General features: G+C 30.0%; 2 protein-coding genes across 4 annotated transcripts in view; both read left to right on the top strand.

Moving 5' to 3' along the window:
- Window positions 1-14,246, top strand: part of LOC129912220 (integrin alpha-PS1) — a 117,233-nt gene extending 102,987 nt beyond the window's left edge. For all 3 annotated transcript variants that reach the window (XM_055990365.1, XM_055990366.1, XM_055990367.1), the window contains 7 exons: window positions 7,223-8,167; window positions 8,229-8,674; window positions 8,730-8,872; window positions 8,935-9,276; window positions 9,336-9,462; window positions 12,499-13,025; window positions 13,092-14,246. In XM_055990365.1, the coding sequence (XP_055846340.1) occupies window positions 7,223-8,167; window positions 8,229-8,674; window positions 8,730-8,872; window positions 8,935-9,276; window positions 9,336-9,462; window positions 12,499-13,025; window positions 13,092-13,331 (2,770 nt within the window). In that variant the 3' untranslated portion in view covers window positions 13,332-14,246. The remainder of the gene's footprint in view (window positions 1-7,222; window positions 8,168-8,228; window positions 8,675-8,729; window positions 8,873-8,934; window positions 9,277-9,335; window positions 9,463-12,498; window positions 13,026-13,091) is intronic.
- A 3,457-nt stretch (window positions 14,247-17,703) lies between these two features.
- Window positions 17,704-23,084, top strand: LOC129910030 (mpv17-like protein). Its single transcript, XM_055987269.1, has 5 exons — window positions 17,704-17,829; window positions 21,973-22,177; window positions 22,238-22,371; window positions 22,431-22,562; window positions 22,627-23,084. The coding sequence occupies exons 2-5, from the start codon at window positions 22,042-22,044 to the stop codon at window positions 22,816-22,818; spliced, it is 594 nt and encodes a 197-aa protein (XP_055843244.1). The 5' UTR covers window positions 17,704-17,829; window positions 21,973-22,041; the 3' UTR covers window positions 22,819-23,084.

Here is a 23,084-nt window from a genome sequence, read left to right as displayed (position 1 = left end):
ATTCATAGATTTAAATGTCAGCAGTACAAAATGTTTGCAGCACATATACAAATGAAATTTGGCCCGAATGCACATATATGTGAAACATGTTAAACTCAAACAATACATTCACACCAAACTACAGATTCTTCGGAATAAAAAAAAAATGTTCAATTGGGATTCCGAATCGAAGAACAATTCCGGATTGCCAATTAAAAACGCCATTAGCTGCGTTCCTTTGGAAATTTGTATCTACTGCTTAGTACTTAAAGCTGCTTTGAACTACTTTTTCAGTATAGCAAAAGTAGTTCAAAGTAGTTTTAAGTACTAAGCAGTAGATAAATATTTCCAAAGGAACGCAGCTATTAGTAATTTGAGAGTGCTTTTTCCGAATTTGAAAAGTGTTTTTATCGAAAAAATTCCTTCAGCAGATAACATAATTTAATGGAAGATCGAACAATAAAAACAGATACTCGCGACCTTAGGACAACAAGGTTCTAACTGACATTTTTTCCAAAATTGAGTTATATATTGCATTACACTAAAAAGGCTACGCTCTTTCGATTGCCGCTATCCAAATTTGGCTATCTCTTTCCGTTTATGAAATAACTCATGAAATTGAAGCCAACAAGGTTCTATCTACAAACACTAAATATGAATTTAAGTTCACAAAGTTCTAATTGCCAGATAGAACCTTTTGCCTTAAAAAACACAAAATATTTCGTAGATAGAACCTAGTTGAATTTTACGTCGTAAATAGAACCTTATTGCTGTAAATGAATATTTAAACATATCATCATTAGAACCTAGTACTCCTTGGAATTACTGGTATTATAATACCCAGTGCAATACCTACATTCCTAAATATATGAAATTAGTGCTGTGAATTCAATATATGTAAATTGTTAAAAAATGCTGTGAACTTATTTAATTTTTACTTATGTACATGAAACTTCATCCTTTCTGTTTTTTCTTTTATAACACTGCACACAAGGTTTTGGATGAATAAACTATACAATACTTTCCCAAGGATTTTTGGTGTGTTGAACTCGAATCCGGGGTCAGAAATATTCTATCAGCTCTAGTTTTTGAAATATTGCCATTAGAAAATGCAAAAACACGTTTTTTGGCTGATAGTTCTGGTCAACAAAGTTTGACTATTTTTATTATGAATAAACCAAACTAATACTTTTCCAATAGTTTTTGGTGTGCCTAACTCGAATTTAAAGTCAGATATATTCTCTCCGTCTTAGTTCTTGAAATATTGCCGTTAGAATTAGCAAAAAAACGTGTTTTGGCTGTTTTTGAGGTTATGCTATGATGTAAGGTACCTTTTGTCAGCATAATTTTTAACGGTTTCTACATAAGAACTGTTATTTTTTTTATTTGAAAATCAGTTTAAATCTTTCCGATATTAATTTTATTTTCCAAGATATCTTAAGTTTAGTACGTGAGTTTTGGCTTATTTTATCAATAACGTTATTTCAAACTGCAGTAACTTGAAATTAAAATATCTCGGATTATAAAAAAAACATCGCAAAGATTTAAACAGATTTTTAAAGCAGAAAAGCAATTCTTATACAAACATTCACAAAAAGTGTTGAAAAAAATTCCCTCACATTGCAGCATAAATTTAGAAACAGGTGTTTTTGCATTTTCTAACTGTAATATTAAAAAACGGGAGCTGATAGAATGTTTCTGAATTCTGATTCGAGTTCAGCACACCAAAAACCTTTGGAAAACTATTGTTTAGTGAATTAACCTAAACAAACAAAGTTCTATCTGAAAAACTAAATTCCTTACCGTGGCGCAAAGTTCTATCTGGTAATTAGAACCTTCTTGTCCTACGTTTATTTACCTTATCGTTGAGCAACAAAGTTCTATCGATTTTTTTAATTATAAATTATTGATAAACTATTCTTTATAGTTTTTATTGAATTAATGCAACAAAACCCATGAAACAATATAATGTAAAAATTGAAGAACATGTTTAGAATCAAGTTTTGGTTTAAAAGTTATACACGATGAAATATTACATCTTCGTTTTCTCTAAAGTGATAAGAGTGCAGATAGAACCTTCTTGTCCTAAGGTCGCGTACTTATGCCTTCTGAAAATGAGACCCGAGTATTCTTGATTGTTCTAAGTCGCATAATATTTTGTTCTAAGTCTACTTTTTATTTAAGGAAACAGCTGGAACTACTTGTATAGGAATTGTTCAATGTACAATTTTGGTTTTTTAGTTTTTTTAAAATATTAAAAAATAGTATGTATTTACTAATGAAGTTAGTTGGTATGGTTTATTCAAAAGGAAAGAACAAACTTTTTTAAAATATAACTTGAATTACCGACTAGCAAAAAAAACATAATCTGTAAGACTTGCTTTCCGCCGACGATGTAAATAACATAGGTAATATTTTTTAATACATAATTTTTTAAATTTATATTTTGTAATGGAAAGCAAAAATGAGTTAAAAAGAAAGTTATTTTTTAAAACACTAGGGGAGAGTGGGGCTAAATGTAACAGGGGTAAGAATTAACAGCTAAAAAAAGCGATGTTCCTTTCAATATTAAGAAACGCGTAAAGGAGAAAAATGCTCAATTTTTGCATATCTACCGGCACATTTTCTTCAGATGAAGATTAGACGACAGGGTGAGAAGTTACACTAGTGGTGCCCAAAAAATGCATGTTTGTAACTTTTTTTTTTAATTTTATTTTTGGTCTACCTCTTTACCCGAAAAAGATAGAGTGCTAAGTGTTTTTTTTGTTATATGCAACTGTGTTTTGGCTCAAATTGCGTCTATATGCTATGTCTATATAAGTTTCGCTTTTTTTTAAATTGATTTTATGTGCCAAATTTCATGCTGGGGCTAGTTGTAACATTTTTCCGGGGCAAGTTGTACCATGTAAAAACCTACCTATACTGAAAAATTGTTTACCTAATATAATTAACAACCCTGAATATGAATGCTTGTAATTGAATTTGTATTTATTTTGAAATTGGAAACACATTTTTGAACCACCACTTGAATTCATAAAGCTTATAAAACAATTTATGAATTCGAATAACTTTTATTTAAGACTACTGTCAAATTTTCTCTGGAAATCTTGGATTTGCTCCACTTTTTACAAATTTGCACCAAAATTTCATGACTGAGGTTTGTTTTTATTGTTATTAATTAAAAATAAATAAATATAAACAAATAAAGGTATTTTTCTCTTATTTTTAGTTCTTGGTACAACCTACCCCGGTATGTGTTACACTTTGCCCCGTATGTGGGGTAAGTTGAAACAACACGATTTTTTTTTTGGAAGCTTTATTTTTCAACATTACCGTTATGTTTTGCTAAATTTTCATGATGGATCTTGGAGCTAAAACATGGGTCCTTAATTTAAAAAAGGTCTGGTTGACCCACTTTCAAATTTGTAGGAGAACCATCGATTTTAGAAAAAAGTGTTACATTTGGCCCCACTCTCCCCTACAGCAGGTTTTATCTCAGTTAGAACTTCTTATCAATAAGAATTTCATATTTCGAAAATTGTAAATTGCTGATACATAATTTCCAAGCCTATTCGTTGGTATTCCGATAACAACTCGGATTATTAGTTTGGGATGTCCTATCTAAAAGTTGTTATTACAAATACCACACAAAATTTAAACACAATTAATGTATTTCTGATTATTAACATAAAAACACTCCACAGCACCTTACCAAGCTTTCACTTATTTATAAAATTATGAAGTAGTTTTACCTTCAATTTATTTAATTAGCCACCATCTCCGGTAGTCGTAGTGAATCCTCATATTGACGCGAACCCTATTTTACCAATAACTTTTTGCTTTGCAACTTTTTAATCTATAAAAAATAATGTAAAATGTTAAATTTTGTTTGTTACAAGAAATTTTTATTTTAAAGAACAATTTTATGTTAAATTAGCCCAGTTAAACACTTTGTTTGACTTAAACTTTCTGACTTTAAAATAAATTAGTTCTTAGTTTCATTTGATCCTCTTTAGTGGGCTAGTGGGTGGTGGGAAACTTCAGGAGTAGCCTATAAAAAGTGCATACTAAAAATCAGCTTATTACCAATATTTTTCTTTCTTTAACAATTTTCGGGTTATGATACCAAGATGTTATTTACCCGAACTATCTTAATTTTCGAATTACAAAATATGTTTAAGAGTAAATGGTCATGGTTTTAGAAGCTTAAACTAAAAAAAGGTCACTGGGGTGTATGCGCAACATTTTTTATATAGAAAAACTATCAATAAAAGGATTTTTCCGCTGCGCAAATATTGGAACAAATTGATCTTTTTAATCAGAAACCAGAGAATGTTGTGAAAAAAACCTGCTTAACTTTTGAATTATAATTTAATACTTCAAAACTGATACAATCTTTTGTAGATAAGAATATATTGCACAAAAAAACTAATTTTGGCTATAATTTTTTTTAGAAATGGGAGTCTGAACGTTACAAATATAAGGTGGTCAAAAGCTTGAAAAAACCCAAATTTCAACACTCAACTAAAGTCAAAGCTAATCGCCAACATTTTGTTTTCGACTAGAAGCCGAAAAATTGCCCCCATAATAGTCTGAGCTTATTATAAAATTAAAAGTGATTTCTTCTTTTTTAATCTCTAGACAATTTTGCGGCGCTTTCATAAATTCATGGTTGCGCAAGTCTGACGAATTCAAAGCTTTCATAAATGTTAAACGCAAATATTTGCAGCGCAAATGTGCAAATGAAAAAATTCTCATGCGCAATGAATTTAAACTTAAAGAAAGAAGGAACATGAAGTAAAAGATGATACAGCTTTTCTTTGTTTCTCAATTCTGTCTAAATATTAATTGGAAATTCAAAGTTTAATGTCGTTTTCGATTGGACGTCCAGAAGCGTCCGGAAGCGTTCAGAAGCCTTCTGAAACCATTTTATTGGCATGAAAATGACAGCTTGAACGATTCTGAGAATAGGAATTCTCTTCTCGATTTCAAATCAGAATCCACTCAAGAAGTACTAATACATGAATTTTCAAATGCCAAAAAAAAAAAAACTCAATCAGTGTGTTTTGTTTTTAATTCAAGAATTAATTGTTTTCTGAAATTGAAATTAATAAAAAAAATAGAAATATGTGCATAAAAGCGATGGAACTATTTATTATGATTATCTTCTTCGTCGTCGTCCTCATAATTATAATTTTTCAACTTTAATACCATGTCATTCGTTTGCCAGAAAAAAAAATTAATTCAAATTTTTGACATTTAGAATTTTCAAAAGCGCAAAAAAAAAAACAGAATTGAGTGGAAGTGATTCAAACCGTTTTATTGGATTTCAGAACGAGTGAATCCTCGAGTGAAACCAATCGAAAACGACATAAGTCAAAATAACAAAAATAGCCGCGTATTTCATGGATATAATAAATTTGTAGATATTGACAGAAATGTTTGAAAAAAAGTTTTTTTTTCTTAAATGGAATTAAGATAATATATTGTTAATTTTGGAGAAGAGGCTGAATTGCAACTTAAAAATTTTGTCAAATGACGCAAATCAGAAAAAGTGTTCATAAATTCAAAGTAAAATACATGCGCAAATAGTTTTTCTGACATTAGTCTGATCGCAAATGATCGCATGTAAACAAAGCAACCATGCAATTATGAAAGCACCCTTATGTCGTTTTCGATTGGCTCTCCGGAAGCGTCCGGAATCATTCAGAAGACTTCTGAAACCGTTTTATTGGCACAAAAATGACAGCCAGAACGCTTCTTAGAAGAGAAATTCTCTTCTCGATTTCAAATCAGAATCAAATCAAGAAGCACTAATACATGAATACTCACATGTCAAAGATACACTCAATCATTGTTTTTTATTATTTTTCATTAAATTATTAAATTTTTTTTCGTTTTCTGAAATTAATTTGTTTTTTATTTTCAAACAAATAAATTTAGCTTTTAAAATATTTTGCAAAACGAATTCCCGGTTAATTTGTTGAATTTTAGGTACTATTTTCTTCACATATTAATTATTTTTCAAGTCTTATGCCAAATTTGACATTTTAAATTCCACAGAAAAACAAACACAAAAAAAATAGAATTGAGTGGAAGTGATTCAAACTGTTTTATTGGATTTGAGAATGAGTGAATCCTTGAGTGATTCCAATCGAAAACGACATTAATCTTTATCATAATCAACTTTTTAAACAAGAAAAGTCAGATTTATGAATTGAAAGTTGTTCTCCAGTTTTTAGAATTTTATCTGTCTTCTTGACTCGACTTAATCACTTAATATTTAAGGGATAGCTTGTCACTTTAATAGGTTTTTCCCGGGCGCCACTTTAATATGTTTGTTATCCTATCACTTTTGTTAAATATAAGGTTGATATACCACCACAACCACCAGACTAGCTTTAAATGATTAAAAAAACATCCTGATTTGTGAAACTACCACAACAAAAGCATTAAAACAAAATTGTGACGCCCAAAAATGTTACGATAATAATTCACAAGTGCTTCCTTTCTGTCAACTTCATAATTTATTCTTCTACCATTTCTGTTTATCAAAAAAGTGACACGCATTGCTATCTACTGTTCATCCTTCCAAACTAGGATAACTTATGAAGTATTATATCCCAAAAAAGATTCAAGTTCTTACACGCCCTCACGTAGTTCTCATTAGCGCGTGACATTCTTCATATCTCTTTCATATACATAGATTATAATCCCTGCACGTGTTCCTAGTTTCACTCTATTCTATCCTATCCCAATAAACAAAGAAAAACATGACCTCGACAAATCAAGTGTACACAATCGTTTCCTAGCGCAAAAACTTTAATTGCTATATCCTGTGTGCGCTCTCTTCTATGTGTAATGTGGGAGTGGTAACTGAACAAAGGACAATGATTAACCTATAACAATATTATGACAATGCTCGTCTCGTTGTGCATGTCCTGAACTTTAGACTCTGAACTCATTTAGAAATAACTTAAACAAAATTAATATAATTACTGGTCGACTTACAGACGACAACTAAACTTGCGACTACTTTAATTGAAGAAGAATTACATCGTTAAAAGTGGGTTATACAATTTACAAATGCATACTTTTAGGCTACTCTGAACATGTTAATTAAACGACATACTAATGTATCATGGGGGGGATAAAGGTGTGCTGTCTTCATTTTGCATGCCAACAAACCCTTTATACGGTCAAGAGAAAATAATTAATAGATATGAATTGTTTTTATTTACAGAGCTCACGAAGACTATGGTTTTTGTCAAGTTGGTACTTCTGGAGCGTTATTGGACGATAATACAATGGTTTTAGGTACTCCAGGACCGTTCACCTGGCGGGGAACGATTTTCGTTACAGAAATCGGAGGAGAATACTTGGAACGGGACAAGAATATGTACTATGGAGACCATTCGGAGAGCTCATCACCCGTCGATAAGTACAGCTATTTAGGAATGGCTGTTACCGGAGGCCGTTATTTCGGTGAAAGAATGTCCTATGCTGCTGGAGCTCCCCGCAGTAATGGTCACGGTCAAGTTGTGATTTTCAACAAAGCCAATTCGAATCCCATTCCAGTGGAAATAATCCTCGAGGGGGAACAATTTGCCTCGAGTTTTGGTTATGAGTTAGCTACTGCCGATATCAATGGCGACGGTGAGCCAGATTTAATTGTTTCGGCGCCATTGTACTTTTCCAAAAATGAAGGTGGCGCTGTGTATATTTATCAAAATGAAAAGAGCCATCTACCGGCAAAACCAACTCTAAAACTGACAGGAACAGTAGAAAGCCGATTTGGAACAGCTTTGGCCAATATTGGTGATATCAACAAAGACAATTGTGAGGATTTGGCTATTGGAGCACCTTACGAAGAGGATGGAGTTGTGTATATTTATTTGGGATCACGAACGGGTCTTTCGGAAAAACCCGCCCAAATTATTCATGCTTCTGACTTGGGCAGCACTCCGGTTCCGATAAATACCTTTGGAAGTTCGATAACCGGGGGAACTGATTTGGATGATAACTCTTATCCGGATGTTGTAATTGGAGCTTATAACACCTCAGCTGTTGTTGTTCTTCTATCACGACCAATCATAAGCATTCAAACAAAGGTTCGAGGTTCAGAATTGAAAAATATCGATCCGACAAAGCAGGGATGCCTCACAGACGTTTCAACGAATCTTACATGGTAAGTCACTGAGTTGTAACTCTTTACTTTATGGTCTTCTAATTTTTCAAACCTTTCCCAGTTTTTCATTCGAAGCATGTTGCTCTATTGATCCATATGAACAGACAACAAGAATAACAGATCTTAAACTTATGCTAACAGTCGAAGCTGAAACATTTTCAAATTCGAAAAAATTCTCTCGAGTATTTTTTGATCGCGATAATAAACGACGAAATGTTGTTAAACGAGAAGTGACAGTACGAACAAATGGAATGCTTGATTGTCATAGAGTTACTGGTTATATTAAAGAGAATACCCGGGACATTCAGAGTCCTTTGATGTTTAGGCTTAACTATACAATTGTGGAACCTGATTTGCCTGATTCGGGGCTAAAAGCTTTGAATCCGATTCTTGATAAAACTCAAGCTGATATTGAGTTCGAGGGTACATTCCAGAAGGATTGTGGTGAAGATGATACCTGTGAGTCGAATTTGGAGCTTGGTACACAGATTGACTTGGATAAACAAGGTAGGTTTTGAGAATTATCAAAAATTGGGGTCAGATTTAACTAGTTTTTTCTTAGATGGTGAATATGCTTTGATTCTTGGTGAACGGGAGGAACTTAGATTGAGTATTAATATCAGTAACTCAGCTGATTCTGCTTATGAGGCACAACTCTTTATTGTACATCAAAAGAGTGTAGCCTACATTGCAGCTTTAAAAACGGTTTGTATAGCTTTTTTCGATTTCGAAAAAAATTTTAATTAATTTTACTTTTTCGAATATAGAATACAGCAATATGCAATCGATTTAACGAAACTGTAGTCGCATGTGGTTTAGGAAATCCAATGCGAAGAGGATCAACAATCCAAGTGTCAATTAGATTCGATCCAAGTGGCTTAGAAGATGAAGAGACTAAATTGACATTTGACATTTTCGCAAATACAACTTCGAAATTACTTGGTGGCATTCCAGCGACTCAACAAACTGTTAGAGTTGTTAAACGAGCTGATTTGAGTTTGAGAGGATGGGCAACTCCTGAGCAATCTTTCTATGGTGGAGAGGTTAAAGGTGAAAGTGCGATGCAGTATTTGGAGGATATTGGTACACTTGTTACTCATACTTACCAAGTGAGAATATTTTTAAATTTAATGTCATTAACAAGTAAACTGACAATTTTTTCTTAAAGATTTACAATGACGGTCCATGGAAAGCTCCAAAAGTTGTACTTACAATTTATTGGCCACATCAAGTAGCAAATGATAAGAAACAAGGAAAATGGTTGCTTTATTTGGAAGATCTTCCAATAATTGAAGGTAAGGCAGTTTTTTTTTTATTTTTGACATAAACAAATTTTATTTACAACCGAGTTTTAAAGAAAAGTTTTTGAAATTCTTGTACTTCTTCGATACATTTGAGAGGTTCATTTGAAAAACCTTTGTAACAATCTATCAAATTTTTACGAGTTTCGTTAAAATTTTCAACAGAATGAGGATTTTTTCTTTTTCGTTCTGCCAACATTGCATCTACTTGACGTGCTGTTCTTTCAAATTGTATTTCCATAATTTCATTGGATTTTTCATTGAAATACTCCATTTCTTTCAATTTGATTAGCGAAAAATTCTCGGATGATTGAAATTGTTGTTCTTTTTCGGCAAAATCATTTAATTTTTCACCAACTTGATGTGAAATTATTATGACATTTTCTTGTTGAGGTTGAGGATTGTCTATGCAAGTTGATCTTGATTCTGCATTACCCATTTTGAATGTTGTATTAAAACCTTAGAAATTAACTTTCGCAAAAGCAAAGAAATAAAAATAAAACTGATGTACTAGTTTTATTTGACGTTTGATGTTTTAATTTGAGGGAACTGTAATCAAACATCAAAGGCAACTAGATTTCGAAAAAATATTCATTGAGTTTTGAACAAACAAAATTGACGCAATAATGACTCGTATGCATAAAAAATAGTAAATATATAATAAGTATAGGTTTGATATGCACCAAATGTATATAAAAAAGTTCATAACTTACAAATTTTCAAGTAACGGATGTCTTTAAGCCAAAGCAAAGTTTTGAAAGATAAAAAACCTTCTTCAAGAATATTATAACATCTGTATTCCAATACCATATTGCAATCCTTTTGCGAAAATTCTGTAAAAATTGCATTTGGTACAAATGTAGGCATAGTTTTTTTTCATTCTTTAATTTTTTTTCGGTAACGGGTGAAGGTAGTAAATACCATGATTTAAAAGTAGAAAGTATTTCCACAGAAACTTTGCGAGTTTGTTTAACATTTTTGAAAAGTTTTGGTTTTTGAGCCAAGACTTTTATAAACAGCAAATCAACAAATCGACAGAAGCTTTTAACACTTAAAAAAAAAAAGAGTTTTGAAAAAATCTTAATTTGAACTAAAAGTCGCCAACTGGCCAATTTTTTTTTAAATCCTTAAATCATAAAAACGTCTTTTAATGTATTTTTAGGGAGTTATAACTTTTTTTTAAATAAAACACAACAAATTCACTGAATTAACCAAAATTTTGACTTTATGAGCTCATAAATTCATGGCATTCAATGCTATAGGTATACAAAAATATTTTTTGCCAAATAAACCGCACCCCTGTCCCAATCCATTGCTCAAATGGCGGCTCCTAAATGACCATTCATTACTGATTTATCAGTCTAACCCAGGACAGAAATGATTTGGTCACCAAAATAATGGCTCAAAAAATATTGGTTACCTGCCTACGTCGTCGAATCATTAAATTTGGGTGTTCTGTCAAAGTCACGTCTTCAGCGGCGATGTTCTGTACGCATTATTCAAAAGAGTAAATTTAGTTACATTGACGAAGTGCTCTATTAGTTTGTCGATCAGAGCCCGAATTCAAGAAGTAAATATCTACGATTTTTAACGGTTTTACTGGTGGACTTAAGTCCTTACATTTGATTTGCCAAAAAACACCGAAAAAAAGAAACACATTTCACTAGTGTGACAACTAAAAAAAAAACACAAACAAGTTTATTTTGAACCTGCGGTGTTTTACGGTTGCCATTTCCGGTCAAAAGACCAAAAGGATAGGTTTCCCACTATTTTCATTCATAAACCTATGCTAAAACGTAGTCTGCCAACTTTACTCATTGAAAATTATAAGTTCAATTCTGAGAGGGTACAAAAATTAAATAATATGGTAAATTATTTACAATTATTGTAAAAACGTTTTTGTTTCCGTTATTTATTCTCGACAATGATATATCATTTTGAAAAGAGCATTTAACACACCAACTATTAAGGTTACTTGCCAAAATATCGTAGTGCATTTTTTTTGCACTTCGGTTCATTGAATTAGGGTCTTGTAAATTTTTTTGAGTACTTATGTAGCTGGGCAAAAAAGTGATATTAGCCGTGTTTTATTGATAACTCAGTCTTAGCTCACTAAATATTGCACGGGAAACAAACACAATTGATTGTTAAGGATAAACGAAAGTTTTTCATTTTTTAGTATACAAAAAATTTTTTTTCTAAAGTTATACATTTTTGATCCTTCAACAATAAGGATTATTAATAAATAAATAAAAGTAGTCAAAAACGTTGGCTCAGTAAAATACTGAGTACCAATAAAACACGTCTATTTTTTTTTCAAAACTGATGCAGCTTAGCTTGAATGCATTTGTTAGCAGGGTTATTAAAGGTTCCGTAGCAAAAGAAAACCTAAAATTTGTAATCAATAGTGTGACCATTATTTCGATTTTTTTTCGAATGCACATAACTCAAAATATTTTGCTAAGATTTTTTTATTATTTTTACCGTTTTCGTTTCGATGTTGACTTTCGGGAAACCCTGTATGCTTGTATGCAATGTGTGATTGTTATCTTTAACTTATTTTTGTTTTTTTTTTTTTCAAATTCACATTTGATCCTTTCGAACGAAGATTTAATAAAGATTTTATCATCTCAAACGTAAAAAAATGGTCAACAAAGATCAACTCGCCAGTTTAATTGGTCAATGGTAGAAAAAACTGTACTAACCATTAAAATTTACTAAAAAGTAAAAAAAAGTTACTCATACACCACAGTGACCGGACAAACTATATTTTTTTCTCTAACCAGATTATAAAACCAATTGACATTTATTAACATTTGTAATTTAAAAGTATAGATGGTTCTTCGCCATTTCCACTGGATTTCATTAAAACTTAAACATAGTATCTACCTTTTTGAAATTTGCACTTTGTCATGTGAATATACCATTCTAATGAACTGCAAAATAAATACATAATATGCTTCATAAGACTCAGATATATACAAATTTTATCAGTTTTACTAATTAAACCTTGATTTTTTTAATTAATAGGTGCCCGTCAAGGTGAGTGTACCGTCGGTCCAGACCTAGTCAATCCTCTAAAATTGGCTCGCAAAGCAAAAGCATCACTAACCCACGAAGATCTTCGCTACATTCCCGAACCCTACATGCTGCGACCAACAAACAAATCCCATTACTACAATCGTCATTCATATTTCGAAAAAACCGAATCATCTTTCGAAAAACTACCTACCACCGAAACACATCTCAATCGAGTGCGTCGTGATAGAGCCAAAATAATTCGTGCCGAAAGATTAACCGATAAAGATGGTAAAAAACACGATGTAGTCGTTATGGACTGTGATAAAGCTACAGCTTTTTGCATAAAAATCAATTGTGAATTGTATAATATGCCACAAAAGACTGAAGCTTATGTTCATGTCAAAGCAAGACTATGGAATTCAACATTTATAGCTGATTATCCAAGAGTGGATTTGGTGAAAATCGTATCGAGAGGTCATGTTCGAATACCAACAGAGTATGCAGTTGAACAAGTTGATTCTGATGATCGAGAAATGGTAAGTTGTCAAAATGTTAGAAATTGTCATTCTGGGAACGCTTTTTAATAATCAGTCTCTTTTAAGGTGGAAACACGAGCTTATCCAGAACTGTCAGATCAAGCTCGCGAAACTGCAACACCATGGTGGATAATAATCCTTTCAATTATTGGAGGACTTATACTTTTAGCCATTGTCACATATGTGATGCACAAATGTGGTTTCTTCAAGCGACGAAGACCCGATCCAACACTTAGCGGTAATATTGAGAAAATGTCCGAAGAGAAACCATTTTTGGGAGCGAAAAACAAAAATCGGATTTTCTAACGAACATGTCAAATTGAATTGACTACTTTAAGTGATACAAAAAAAGTAGAGAAAGATTAAAGAAGCGAGACTCGAAAACTTGTTTTTGAGTTCTTTTCGAAATAATGTGTGTATTTCCGATCAAAAAAAAAAAAAATGACCATATTAGACTTTTATACTTAATTTCGGAAATTGTATTTGTTTGTAAATATTTATAATAGCGTTAAACTAATTGTCTTAAAAAAATAGTAAAGACTTACAATTCATTAATTCTCTTCAAAAGCAAAAACACTGTCCAAACTGTGAATGTAGATTTAGTTAATTTTCTCTCAGAACCGCTGGCGGTTTTGATATATTCATAGTTTTAATAAAACGATAGTTTGTACTAAAATGGGTCAAGACTGATATTTCCGGCTTTCAACTTGACAATCATTCATTTTCATTCATTGATTTACCTATTTATTAACAAATTCGGTATTCACTAAATCTAAGTCCCAGTCTCGAAGTATTTTCGAATAATCGAGTTTGTATATAAGTTAAATTAATTGAATAATTTTTTTTGAAATACGTTTTTGCGTTTTTTTTTTAAACTATGAGTATTTATTAAACTATCGAATTCAAAACCGTCCGTGTTTTTCAAACAGCTGAAAGAAAATCTCATTGGAAATTAACCATTTTTTAAAAATAAATTTACAAACAAGTCTTAACTTAATGTAGGTTAATTATTTTTTATAAATGCATTCAATCTTCTAAAGGTAGCTAAACCTATCCATACATACGTACATACATTTTATATATACAAAATATACTGCTATACGAAAAAAAATGTTACAACTAAAATAAAATAAAATAATATTTATTACCTATACATACATAAATTTTCTCACGGATGCCTTACAAAATAAAATGTGTAACGTTGTACATAAGCATTTATAGTTCTTTTTTTTATAATTTTAATTTTAATTTTAATTATTTTAATTTTGTTAAGTTTAAGTTTTGTAAATTAAATTAAAAAAAAAGTATTATTATTATTCTTTAAAAAATTTTAATATTTTTTGTACTAAATCAAAATGTATATAGATCAATGTATTTTATAAATTAAAAATTTAATTAAAAAAATAATTTAAGTTTAAATAATATTTAATTAAATATGTAATAATAAAAAAAAATGTAAGATGAAATCTTGTGCTTAGTAGAAAAAAAAAACAAATTGATTTAATCTTTGTACTGGTGTTATGTGTTAATGTTGCATACAAAATTGTATATTTTTCTTAAATAAATTAATGATTTATTTTAAGTTAAACTAATATTTTATGTTTTTTTTTAAGAAATACACAAAAAAAAAAATAAAAAACGCAACAATGAATTTGACTTAATTAATTTAATTTACTTTTATAATTTGTTATATAGTAAAATAACGAAATGTTAAGATACGAGTATATAATTATGTAGGATCACGAGAAAAATTAAAATAAATTATATAATAATTTTCAAAATAAATTTTGGTTGTTTTACTGAACATTCTTCTATTGCATTAGGACGCAAATCTGAACTTTTGGAAGGAATTATTTTGAAAAATCTATTTTGTGTCTCAATGCCCAACTATAAAAGGGATTTCGCTTAAGCGATTTAAATATTTCTTAAGTCTTAACTTACTGGATATGACATATGTGAAAAATCTCATCTTGAGAAGACCATCTTAAGGCTGAAGCTAAGTCTCCTTAGTCGACAAAGAAATCGAAAAATGTTTTGAAATTGTTTAAGACGGCTCCAACAATAGCTTTCTTTGTTTTGTTTGTTTTTTTTTTAGAAAAAATACATATTTAAAAACATGAAAATAATAATTTTCTTGAAATTTTTGAGATTATGATATCTAGCTTTAAAGACTACACCACACCGGAAGGTGTGCGGTAGCGGTAGAAGGCCTAGAGAACCCTAAAGTCCATAAATCCAGATTAAAGGGGTACAAATCTATGAACCCATCAAAATCGACATTGATATCGTACTGGGTAAAAAAGCTATAAGGGTCAAAAGGTCACGAAGAAGCAGAGTTTTTCGCAGTAGGTTATTCCAATAATCAAACATTCTCCATTCATGATGGTCTGTTTTGCTATCTCAGGGAAAGGATTAAGTCCTTTTTATATTGTGGAAAAGACCATAACGCAGGGCCAAGACATAAAGGAGTTTTGAAACGTTTTGATTATACGCGGTCGGAATAGGTTTTTGAGTCTCGTAGCTTCTGTATGAGTAAGATGGGGTTCTTGCCTTAAAATTAAGAGTAATACGTTATTTCTTAATGAAAAAAATTGAAGTATTGAACCGGTCGGGTAATTTCTCGAGCAGCAATTCGATAGAAAATGAATTTTGGAGCTTCTCATGAGAAAAGTTGCAGAAAACCTTATGGCAGTCCAATATTAGCTGCTGAAAAAACGTTATGTTAAGTAAAACATTGATAACAAGTTCATGGCTACAGTTAAATCATGTTTTAAAAGTTTTCTCTGAAGAATTGCAGCAAAAGGGAAACATACAAAATTTCAAAAAAAAATCCCTTTTCCATGAGTATAAGTTAATAAAACTAACAAAATATAAGCTACTTTGATAAAAAAAAACTTTAAAAATTCAGCAACATAAATAAAAAATTATGTATTTTTTTCGTATGTGAATGCAATTTCGAATACCCTTGTTTTTTTCTAACTGTTTTTTTTCATTTTTACTTGCGATATAGGTACTATATGTATATCAAGTTATGAATTCGTACAAAAAAAACAGTTGAGATAACATTTTTCCATGATATTACGATGGTAGACAATGCCAAAAAAGTGGGTCCCGGAAGTCCGTCTGTCTGTCTGTCTGTCTGTCTGTCTGTCAGCCTGTCAGTCTGTCTGTCTGTCTGTATACGAACCTACAGCCTAAACGGATGGACCGATTTATGTCAAACTTGGTATGTAGCATTATTTGGCGACTCTCCAGAGGGGTTTTTGGAATTAATTTTCTTGGACCAAAAATAACGGTACTTGTCATATACCGATTTTAGTAAAATTGAAATATCTCAAAAACGGCTCCAACGATTTTGTTTAAAAAATTCAAATGTTAGTTTTAAACTAAGGTCTATCTTTGAATGAAAAAATTTTTTTTTGAAAATCATTATTAACGGTACCTACCTGCCATAGAACCGTTTTTTTTTTCAAATCCGATTATCTCCGGAACTGCTTATTCGATTTCAACGAAACTTTTTGTGAAGAAGCATTTATATAATTTAAATATATGTAAACCAAGAATAAAATTTTCAAAAAAAAATAATTTTTCGATTTTTAAAAAAATTTTGAAAATTTTTTTTTGAAAAATCAAATTTTCGAAAACGGGACATTGATTTTTTTTGAAATTTTGTTTTAAGATGCCGATTAGTGATTTCTACAAAATGGCATACCAATTTTATTTTAAAACTTTTTTTCCAAAAAAATTATTTATAAAAAATTAGGTTTTTAAAAAACGGCTCTAACGATTTTGAAAATTTTTTTTCCAAAAATGCATTTTAATATATCAGTCAAAACTGCATACTTGTTTTGGAGGGCAATTTGATTTCAGATTTTATTTTATTTTTTTTTTAAACGACTTTTATTTTTTTTTTTCCAAATTTCTATATAAAAAGTCTTAAAAATTTAAGCAACTTTAACTCTAAGAGCAAGTTCGTGCGACCCAGTTGTGCATTTTATTTTTTATTTTTGGTAAATTTTTACTCCTACCCATAAAAAATCCTTCAAACACTATTTCGCTTTTCTGGTTCATGCTCAGGTCCCAAGAGGTTCAACACAAATTGTTTTTTTTTTTGTTTTGTATTACTCATAACTTATTTGAGTGAGATAATTATAGCCTGTTTGGACCAGGCAAAAGAAATAATTTCCCCATACAAATTTAAAATTTAAAATGAAATAATTTTCATGGAATGACCTTTCCACAATGAAATATTAGATGCCATCTTGACATGAGGTGAAAATCATTTCGTGCAAATGAGGTGAAAATCATCTGATTTCAAATTTAAAATTATTATGGGAAATTATCTCATTATTATCTATGAAATAATCCAAACAAATCACTCTTTTATAATATGTTGGTCCGTCTTTTTCAAAACCTTAATATTATTGCCAGTTTTTGGCAAATAAGAAAACGAGTTTTTATTTCAGCGCATTTTCAATTTCGTACGCAGAATATTTTTTACTACGACTACATTGCTTGATACTAAGACAATATTCATCCATCAAAAGAGTAAGTACTTTTTTCACCTACAATGGCAATTCTCACTTGGTTTTGAATCGAAAAATCATTCTAAGCTTTTCGCAATGTAATGACGTCATTATGAACAGCTGATTGATAAATAGCTTTGTCTTTGTTATCTCAAATTCAAAGTTTTATATTTCTTACAATGAACACTGAACTTTCTCCTGGCTTGGCTGTGACAGTTAGTTCGAGTTCCTCGGTGTGGATTATCGCAAATCAAAGTGATGTGATTTTTGTTCGAAAGGTACTTACTTACCTACCTAACAAAGCTATTACAATATTCCTACAGAAGTTACTAACAAACAAAAATAGCATGTGATTGTTTGAATTTGCAATTGCTCACAAACAACTTAACTATTGCGTGACATTAATTCAGATTCTTGGAAATTATGAAATATACCCACAATCGTTATAATAATTTGCATTATCTATCAACCTGCTTTTGTTGTGTAATCATTTTTTTATACAACTTTTTTTTAATGCTAATTTATTGTAAAATTTTTTGATTTATCGGAAAAATTCTTATGATTGAATTATGTATCTATACCAACAGAATTCAATTGATAAGTGAAAAGTTTTGTCATTCAGTTTTAGTCTCTAATGAATTAAAAATACAATACCTAAAAAGCTATAAAGAGGTTTGAGATACATGCATCTCTCACCTACAAGCAGACCAAATACTTTTTTACAAGGTCAACGGCAGAGCCACGTGCTAGAGCTTTCAAAATTGTAGATACTACTACTTCCTATCACGCACGCTTTTGTTTACATTTTTCTGCTTAAATGTTTTTGTTGCCAGAAACACACCGAAGACCGAAACGAACTTGAACTGTTGCCAATTTGTTTTGGACTTAAGACTGTGAGTTTATGATGTGTCGGTGATACCTACACTTAGCAGAATCTGTGACGTAACGAAAACAAACAAAAAACCGGGCTGATGTAAATTGTAATCTTTTTGGCAAAAGAATTTCTTGATAGTGATTTTGTTATGAATTAAAATCTATTGATAATGACATAAGTAAAAGATAATAAACTTCTGCACTTGCTAAGTGGGTAGACCCGAGGTACTCCTCTTTGAATGGAAAAAACCCTGAGTAATAAAATAGAATCGTGTGACGATAAGCGTGTATTTATTATCTGCTCAAAGTCTAGATTCTAGATAAATGGAGTCTGAAGCTAGACACTTTATTTCCTGTGCTAGTGCGTACGTACGCTTTGGTTTCTTTGTTGCGTAAATAAACTGCATTTAGTCGGTTTGAATTTAATCTACATTATAATTGTAAACTGCTTCTATGGGTTATGAAGTCGAGTGCCAGTTACAATTAGAAGTGCAGCTGAATGAATTGCGTGTTCTAATAAATCGTTAAAAATAGCTTGATATCGATTTTTGAATTTTAAAATGTGATTGTTAGTTATTAAAAATTCAATGCTTGTTTAGTAAAGTTATTCAACCTCATATGACCAGGGCTTCCCCCGATTTTATTAAATATGTAATAATAAAATTGATATTAATACACTTTGGTTTATATTTTGTATCATGAGTCATTTACGTACTATCAAACAAAACAAGTTATGAACTCTTTCCTAAAGCTCTTTGTTAACAAACGCAATACAGGTTTGGAAAGAAAATTATTATTTTAAAATGAATTAATAAACCAAATTGTTTGTTAAATTTGAAAAAGAACACAATAATATAAAAATAACATCAGTTTAGGTAATTTTTATTAAAATCAAATTCACTTTATTATAATAAGAATTTTCTTCTTAAAAAATTAAAATGTATCGACTAAGAATGAAATAAAGACTCATTAATTTTATGTGCATTCTTATTGATATTAAAAGATTAAACAAAAATAAAAGGATGTTCATTTTAGTTTAAAGAATTGTTTTATTTCAATTTCATTTGAACATACATTGCACCTTAATTGCTTTGTGCAAGTAGTTAAGAAGTTTTGTCCACTTATTTTAAGACGGCAACTTACTGGCAAAACAAAGAGAAATCTGGTTAATTTAATACGGATTCCAATTGTGAGGATATCGAAAAAAAACTGTTCTTAAAATTAAAAACCTATTCATTTGGCAAGTAGTTTTTAGATATTATTAGGATGCCAAATATTTAAATAATTTGAACCGTTCGTTGTATTTGAAAGTGGCAAAAGTACATTTTATCATGTTTCGAGATATTTAAGGTTTTATGTTTTTAAGTTTTTAAAAATAGGTATAGCTAAATATTAGGGAAGTCAGGTAATGCATTTTAGATTAAGATCTTAAATTTTAAAATGCTTTTAAATTTATTGAAATTCTCAAAGAAAGTTAACTGTTTTTTACCCCCAAATGGACCTATACCACTTTCATTAATAATAGCTCTGTTTTATTTTCACCGTGATCCAGATCAGATCATTGATTTATTTGCGAAACAATAACAAAACAAAATCCTGCCTCTGTTGTAAATCTAATAAAAACAATGATCTGATCCGGATCACGAGGAAAATAAAACACAGCTAATAAAAATTATAATAAATAAAAAACAAAAACAAATCTTAAATTAGAAGTCCATATGCTTTTGTATAGAATTTTTTTCACTTATTTGTTTTTTTTTTTAGTGTTAAAATTAAAATTATATTAAAGACAAAAAATATTTTCATAAACATTCAAGTTTATTAGGAACTGATTTATTTATTAAGTTAAATGATGATGTGACTATTTTGGAATAAAACTTTTATTCCCAAAATAATCACATTGTCAAATTATTGTATGAGAATACTGTTTATGGTGCAAGAACCTGAGAAATCCAATACGAAAATTTGGGTTGCATAGAAGGCAACACCAAAATTTTATATAAATTAATACTTTGAATGAATTACATTTTTAAGTCTAATACAAAATTTATTGAAATTTAATTTTTAAAAATCATGGACATTTTCCTTAATTTTAAGTTTCAGTTTATTATAATGATATTTGTTTCTTTTTCTTTTTTATTATAATTTATTATTTTAAGTATTTACTTTCTTAGTTCTTTAAAATGAAACAAAACGTTTTTGAAAGTGATTACTCATCATAAATATAATAATGGTGATTATTATCTCTTTAAATTTTTTTTTTCACAAACTACATTATGTGAAGTGAAATCTTATTGCCGATCAAATTTTGTCAGTAGTTCATACATTTTACTTCGAACAAACACAAAGCGCCTTCAAAAAAGTGCAAATTCAGATTTGTTTATTTTTTATTTTCTATCAGAAAAAAGGTTACCATTGCATTTTTCTGAACCAAAATAGTTTTATATAGGAACTTTTACAGGTAGTGATAGCCCTAAATCCAGGCACAACAATATTTATTTCTTTTTTAAAATGGCTTCCATTTTCGTTTATGTTTTTAATACAGTTTGATTAAAACTTGATTTTCTTGTATTAAAAAAAAAAGAGGACGATTATTTAATTTTAATTCTTAATAAAGTTATAATTTATATGCAAAGGAATTAGTTTTTAATTCAATTTTTCTTATAGTTCAATACTTTTGATTACCTTTTAAGTTTTGGACTTGAAATTAATAAAAAAAATTATTTAAAAACTGTGTATTAAAATCGCAATATTAATTTGTGTTTTGAAGAAGGCCTAATTCCAAAGGTTGTATTAAAACTAAAACAGAATTTTTAACCGTGTGCATTTTGCACCTTAGATACTTTTTTTAGGTGCATGTAATTTAGAAGTGTTGTCCACTTATTGTAAGACTGCAATTTTTTGACAAACAAACAGAAATCCGGTTAATTTAATATAGATTCCAATTGTTTTTAGTATGTTTTTTTGTCCGTGTGAGAATATCGAAAAAAAAAAAATAATTAAAAAAAAATTATTTATTGAATTGATTTTAAGATACAATTAAAATCTTTTGTTTTGGAGTGGTAATAAGATAATAAGATATCACCTAAATTCTAGTTTTCTTTAAATTAGTTTTAGACATTAGTGGGTTACCAAATATTTTTCAGAGCTCATATCTTTAAAGAGATTAAATGATTTGATAAATATGATTATTTTGGAATAAAAATCTTATTCAAAAATAGTCACATTATCAAATTATTTTAATTGTATGAGAATACTATTTATGGCGGCGAAAGAACCGGATAACTCCAGTAAAAACTTTGGGTTTTTTTACCTTAAAGTGGCCGTGGAATGACTTCTTTGAACAACAAATTAAGCTGCATTTTGTATTGTAGTTTCTACATCTTCATGTGGAATGATTTAATTATCTTTTTTTTATTTCTTATTCGTATCGATAATAAAATCACAGTGCCAAATTATATTTTAAACAAATTACTTGACTTTGGTTGTCTAGTTAAGTAATACCTACGTTCTATTCCATTTAAATGCTTGTTCTCATTAAATTTTAGGTGCATTCCTCCTAGGGCAGTAACAGTTCATAGGAAGGTCAACAAAAGACAATAAAAAAAGACACTAAAATGGCGTTTGCATCAATGGCAGGAAAAATAAAGGTGCTCAATACCCGGCATCCAATGATAAAGGGAATGGTTTCATATGCGTTACTCTGGCCATGTGGGAGTGCTATTCAGCAAGTAATGGAAGGAAAAACACTTGGTAAAATTTAAGGTTTTATTTTGCTTAAAATATGCTTATAATTAATATTCTTCTTTAAAGAAACCTTTGACTGGAAAAGATGCTTTCGGTTTGGTGTGTATGGTGCTTTTGTTGTAGCCCCAATGCTTCATGGATGGGTGCGTTTATCAAGTACAATGTGGCCTGCCACAAGTTTAAAAATTGGTCTCATTAAAGTAAGTTCTAAACAACGTTTTTCAATTTTACGTTTAAAATGGTTTGGTTCAACTTTCAGGCGGCTGTAGAGCAGGTCTCTTATGGTCCATTTGCAATGTCATGCTTTTACATTGGCATGAATTTATTAGAGTTCAAAAGTCTTGAAGATGGTATTCATGAACTTCAACACAAGTTTTGGCCAACTTTCAAGGTACTATACATTTTTTTTTTCGAACCCAAAACTATTATTTATTTAATCTTATTATAAATTGCAGACTGGTATTTGTGTATGGCCAATTGTACAAACAATAAACTTTTCTATGATACCTGAACGAAATCGAGTAGTTTTTGTGAGCATTATAAGTGTGCTTTGGACTACATATTTAGCTTATATGAAATCCTTGGATGACACAAAAGTATTACAATCCACACCATTGACGGCAGTGTTAAAGACAGAATTGAATTAAAAACCACCGAAATTTTTTTTATTTTATTTGTTTTTTTTTTTTGTTTATTTGGCTTAACATAATTTAGATGTTAATAAAATCTAGAGTCAATTTATAGTTAAAGATTGACAAATTGCCTATTAGAGATCTTTTGTGTTTTAAGCCCGGACAGAAATAAGTACAATAAAATTATTATGGTTTCAGTTAAAAAAGTTAATAATAAATTATATTTATACGAATGTTATATATTATGTAAGTTTTTAAAATAATAGAACAATTTATAACAA

The sequence above is a fragment of the Episyrphus balteatus genome, chromosome 2, assembly GCF_945859705.1.
Source record: "Episyrphus balteatus chromosome 2, idEpiBalt1.1, whole genome shotgun sequence".
NCBI lineage: Eukaryota > Metazoa > Arthropoda > Insecta > Diptera > Syrphidae > Episyrphus > Episyrphus balteatus.
The sequence above is the reverse complement of the archived record's forward strand: the minus strand, read 5'-3'. Positions and strand labels throughout refer to the sequence as shown.

What these genes read in the sequence shown, in the direction of transcription:
- LOC129910030 (XM_055987269.1), top strand. Translation starts at nt 22,042, where the DNA reads ATGGCGTTTGCATCAATGGCAGGAAAAATAAAGGTGCTCAATACCCGG. An exon ending in AATGGAAGGAAAAACACTTG is followed by an intron (nt 22,178 to 22,237) that starts GTAAAATTTAAG and finishes TCTTCTTTAAAG; the next exon opens with AAACCTTTGACTGGAAAAGA. An exon ending in TAAAAATTGGTCTCATTAAA is followed by an intron (nt 22,372 to 22,430) that starts GTAAGTTCTAAA and finishes TTCAACTTTCAG; the next exon opens with GCGGCTGTAGAGCAGGTCTC.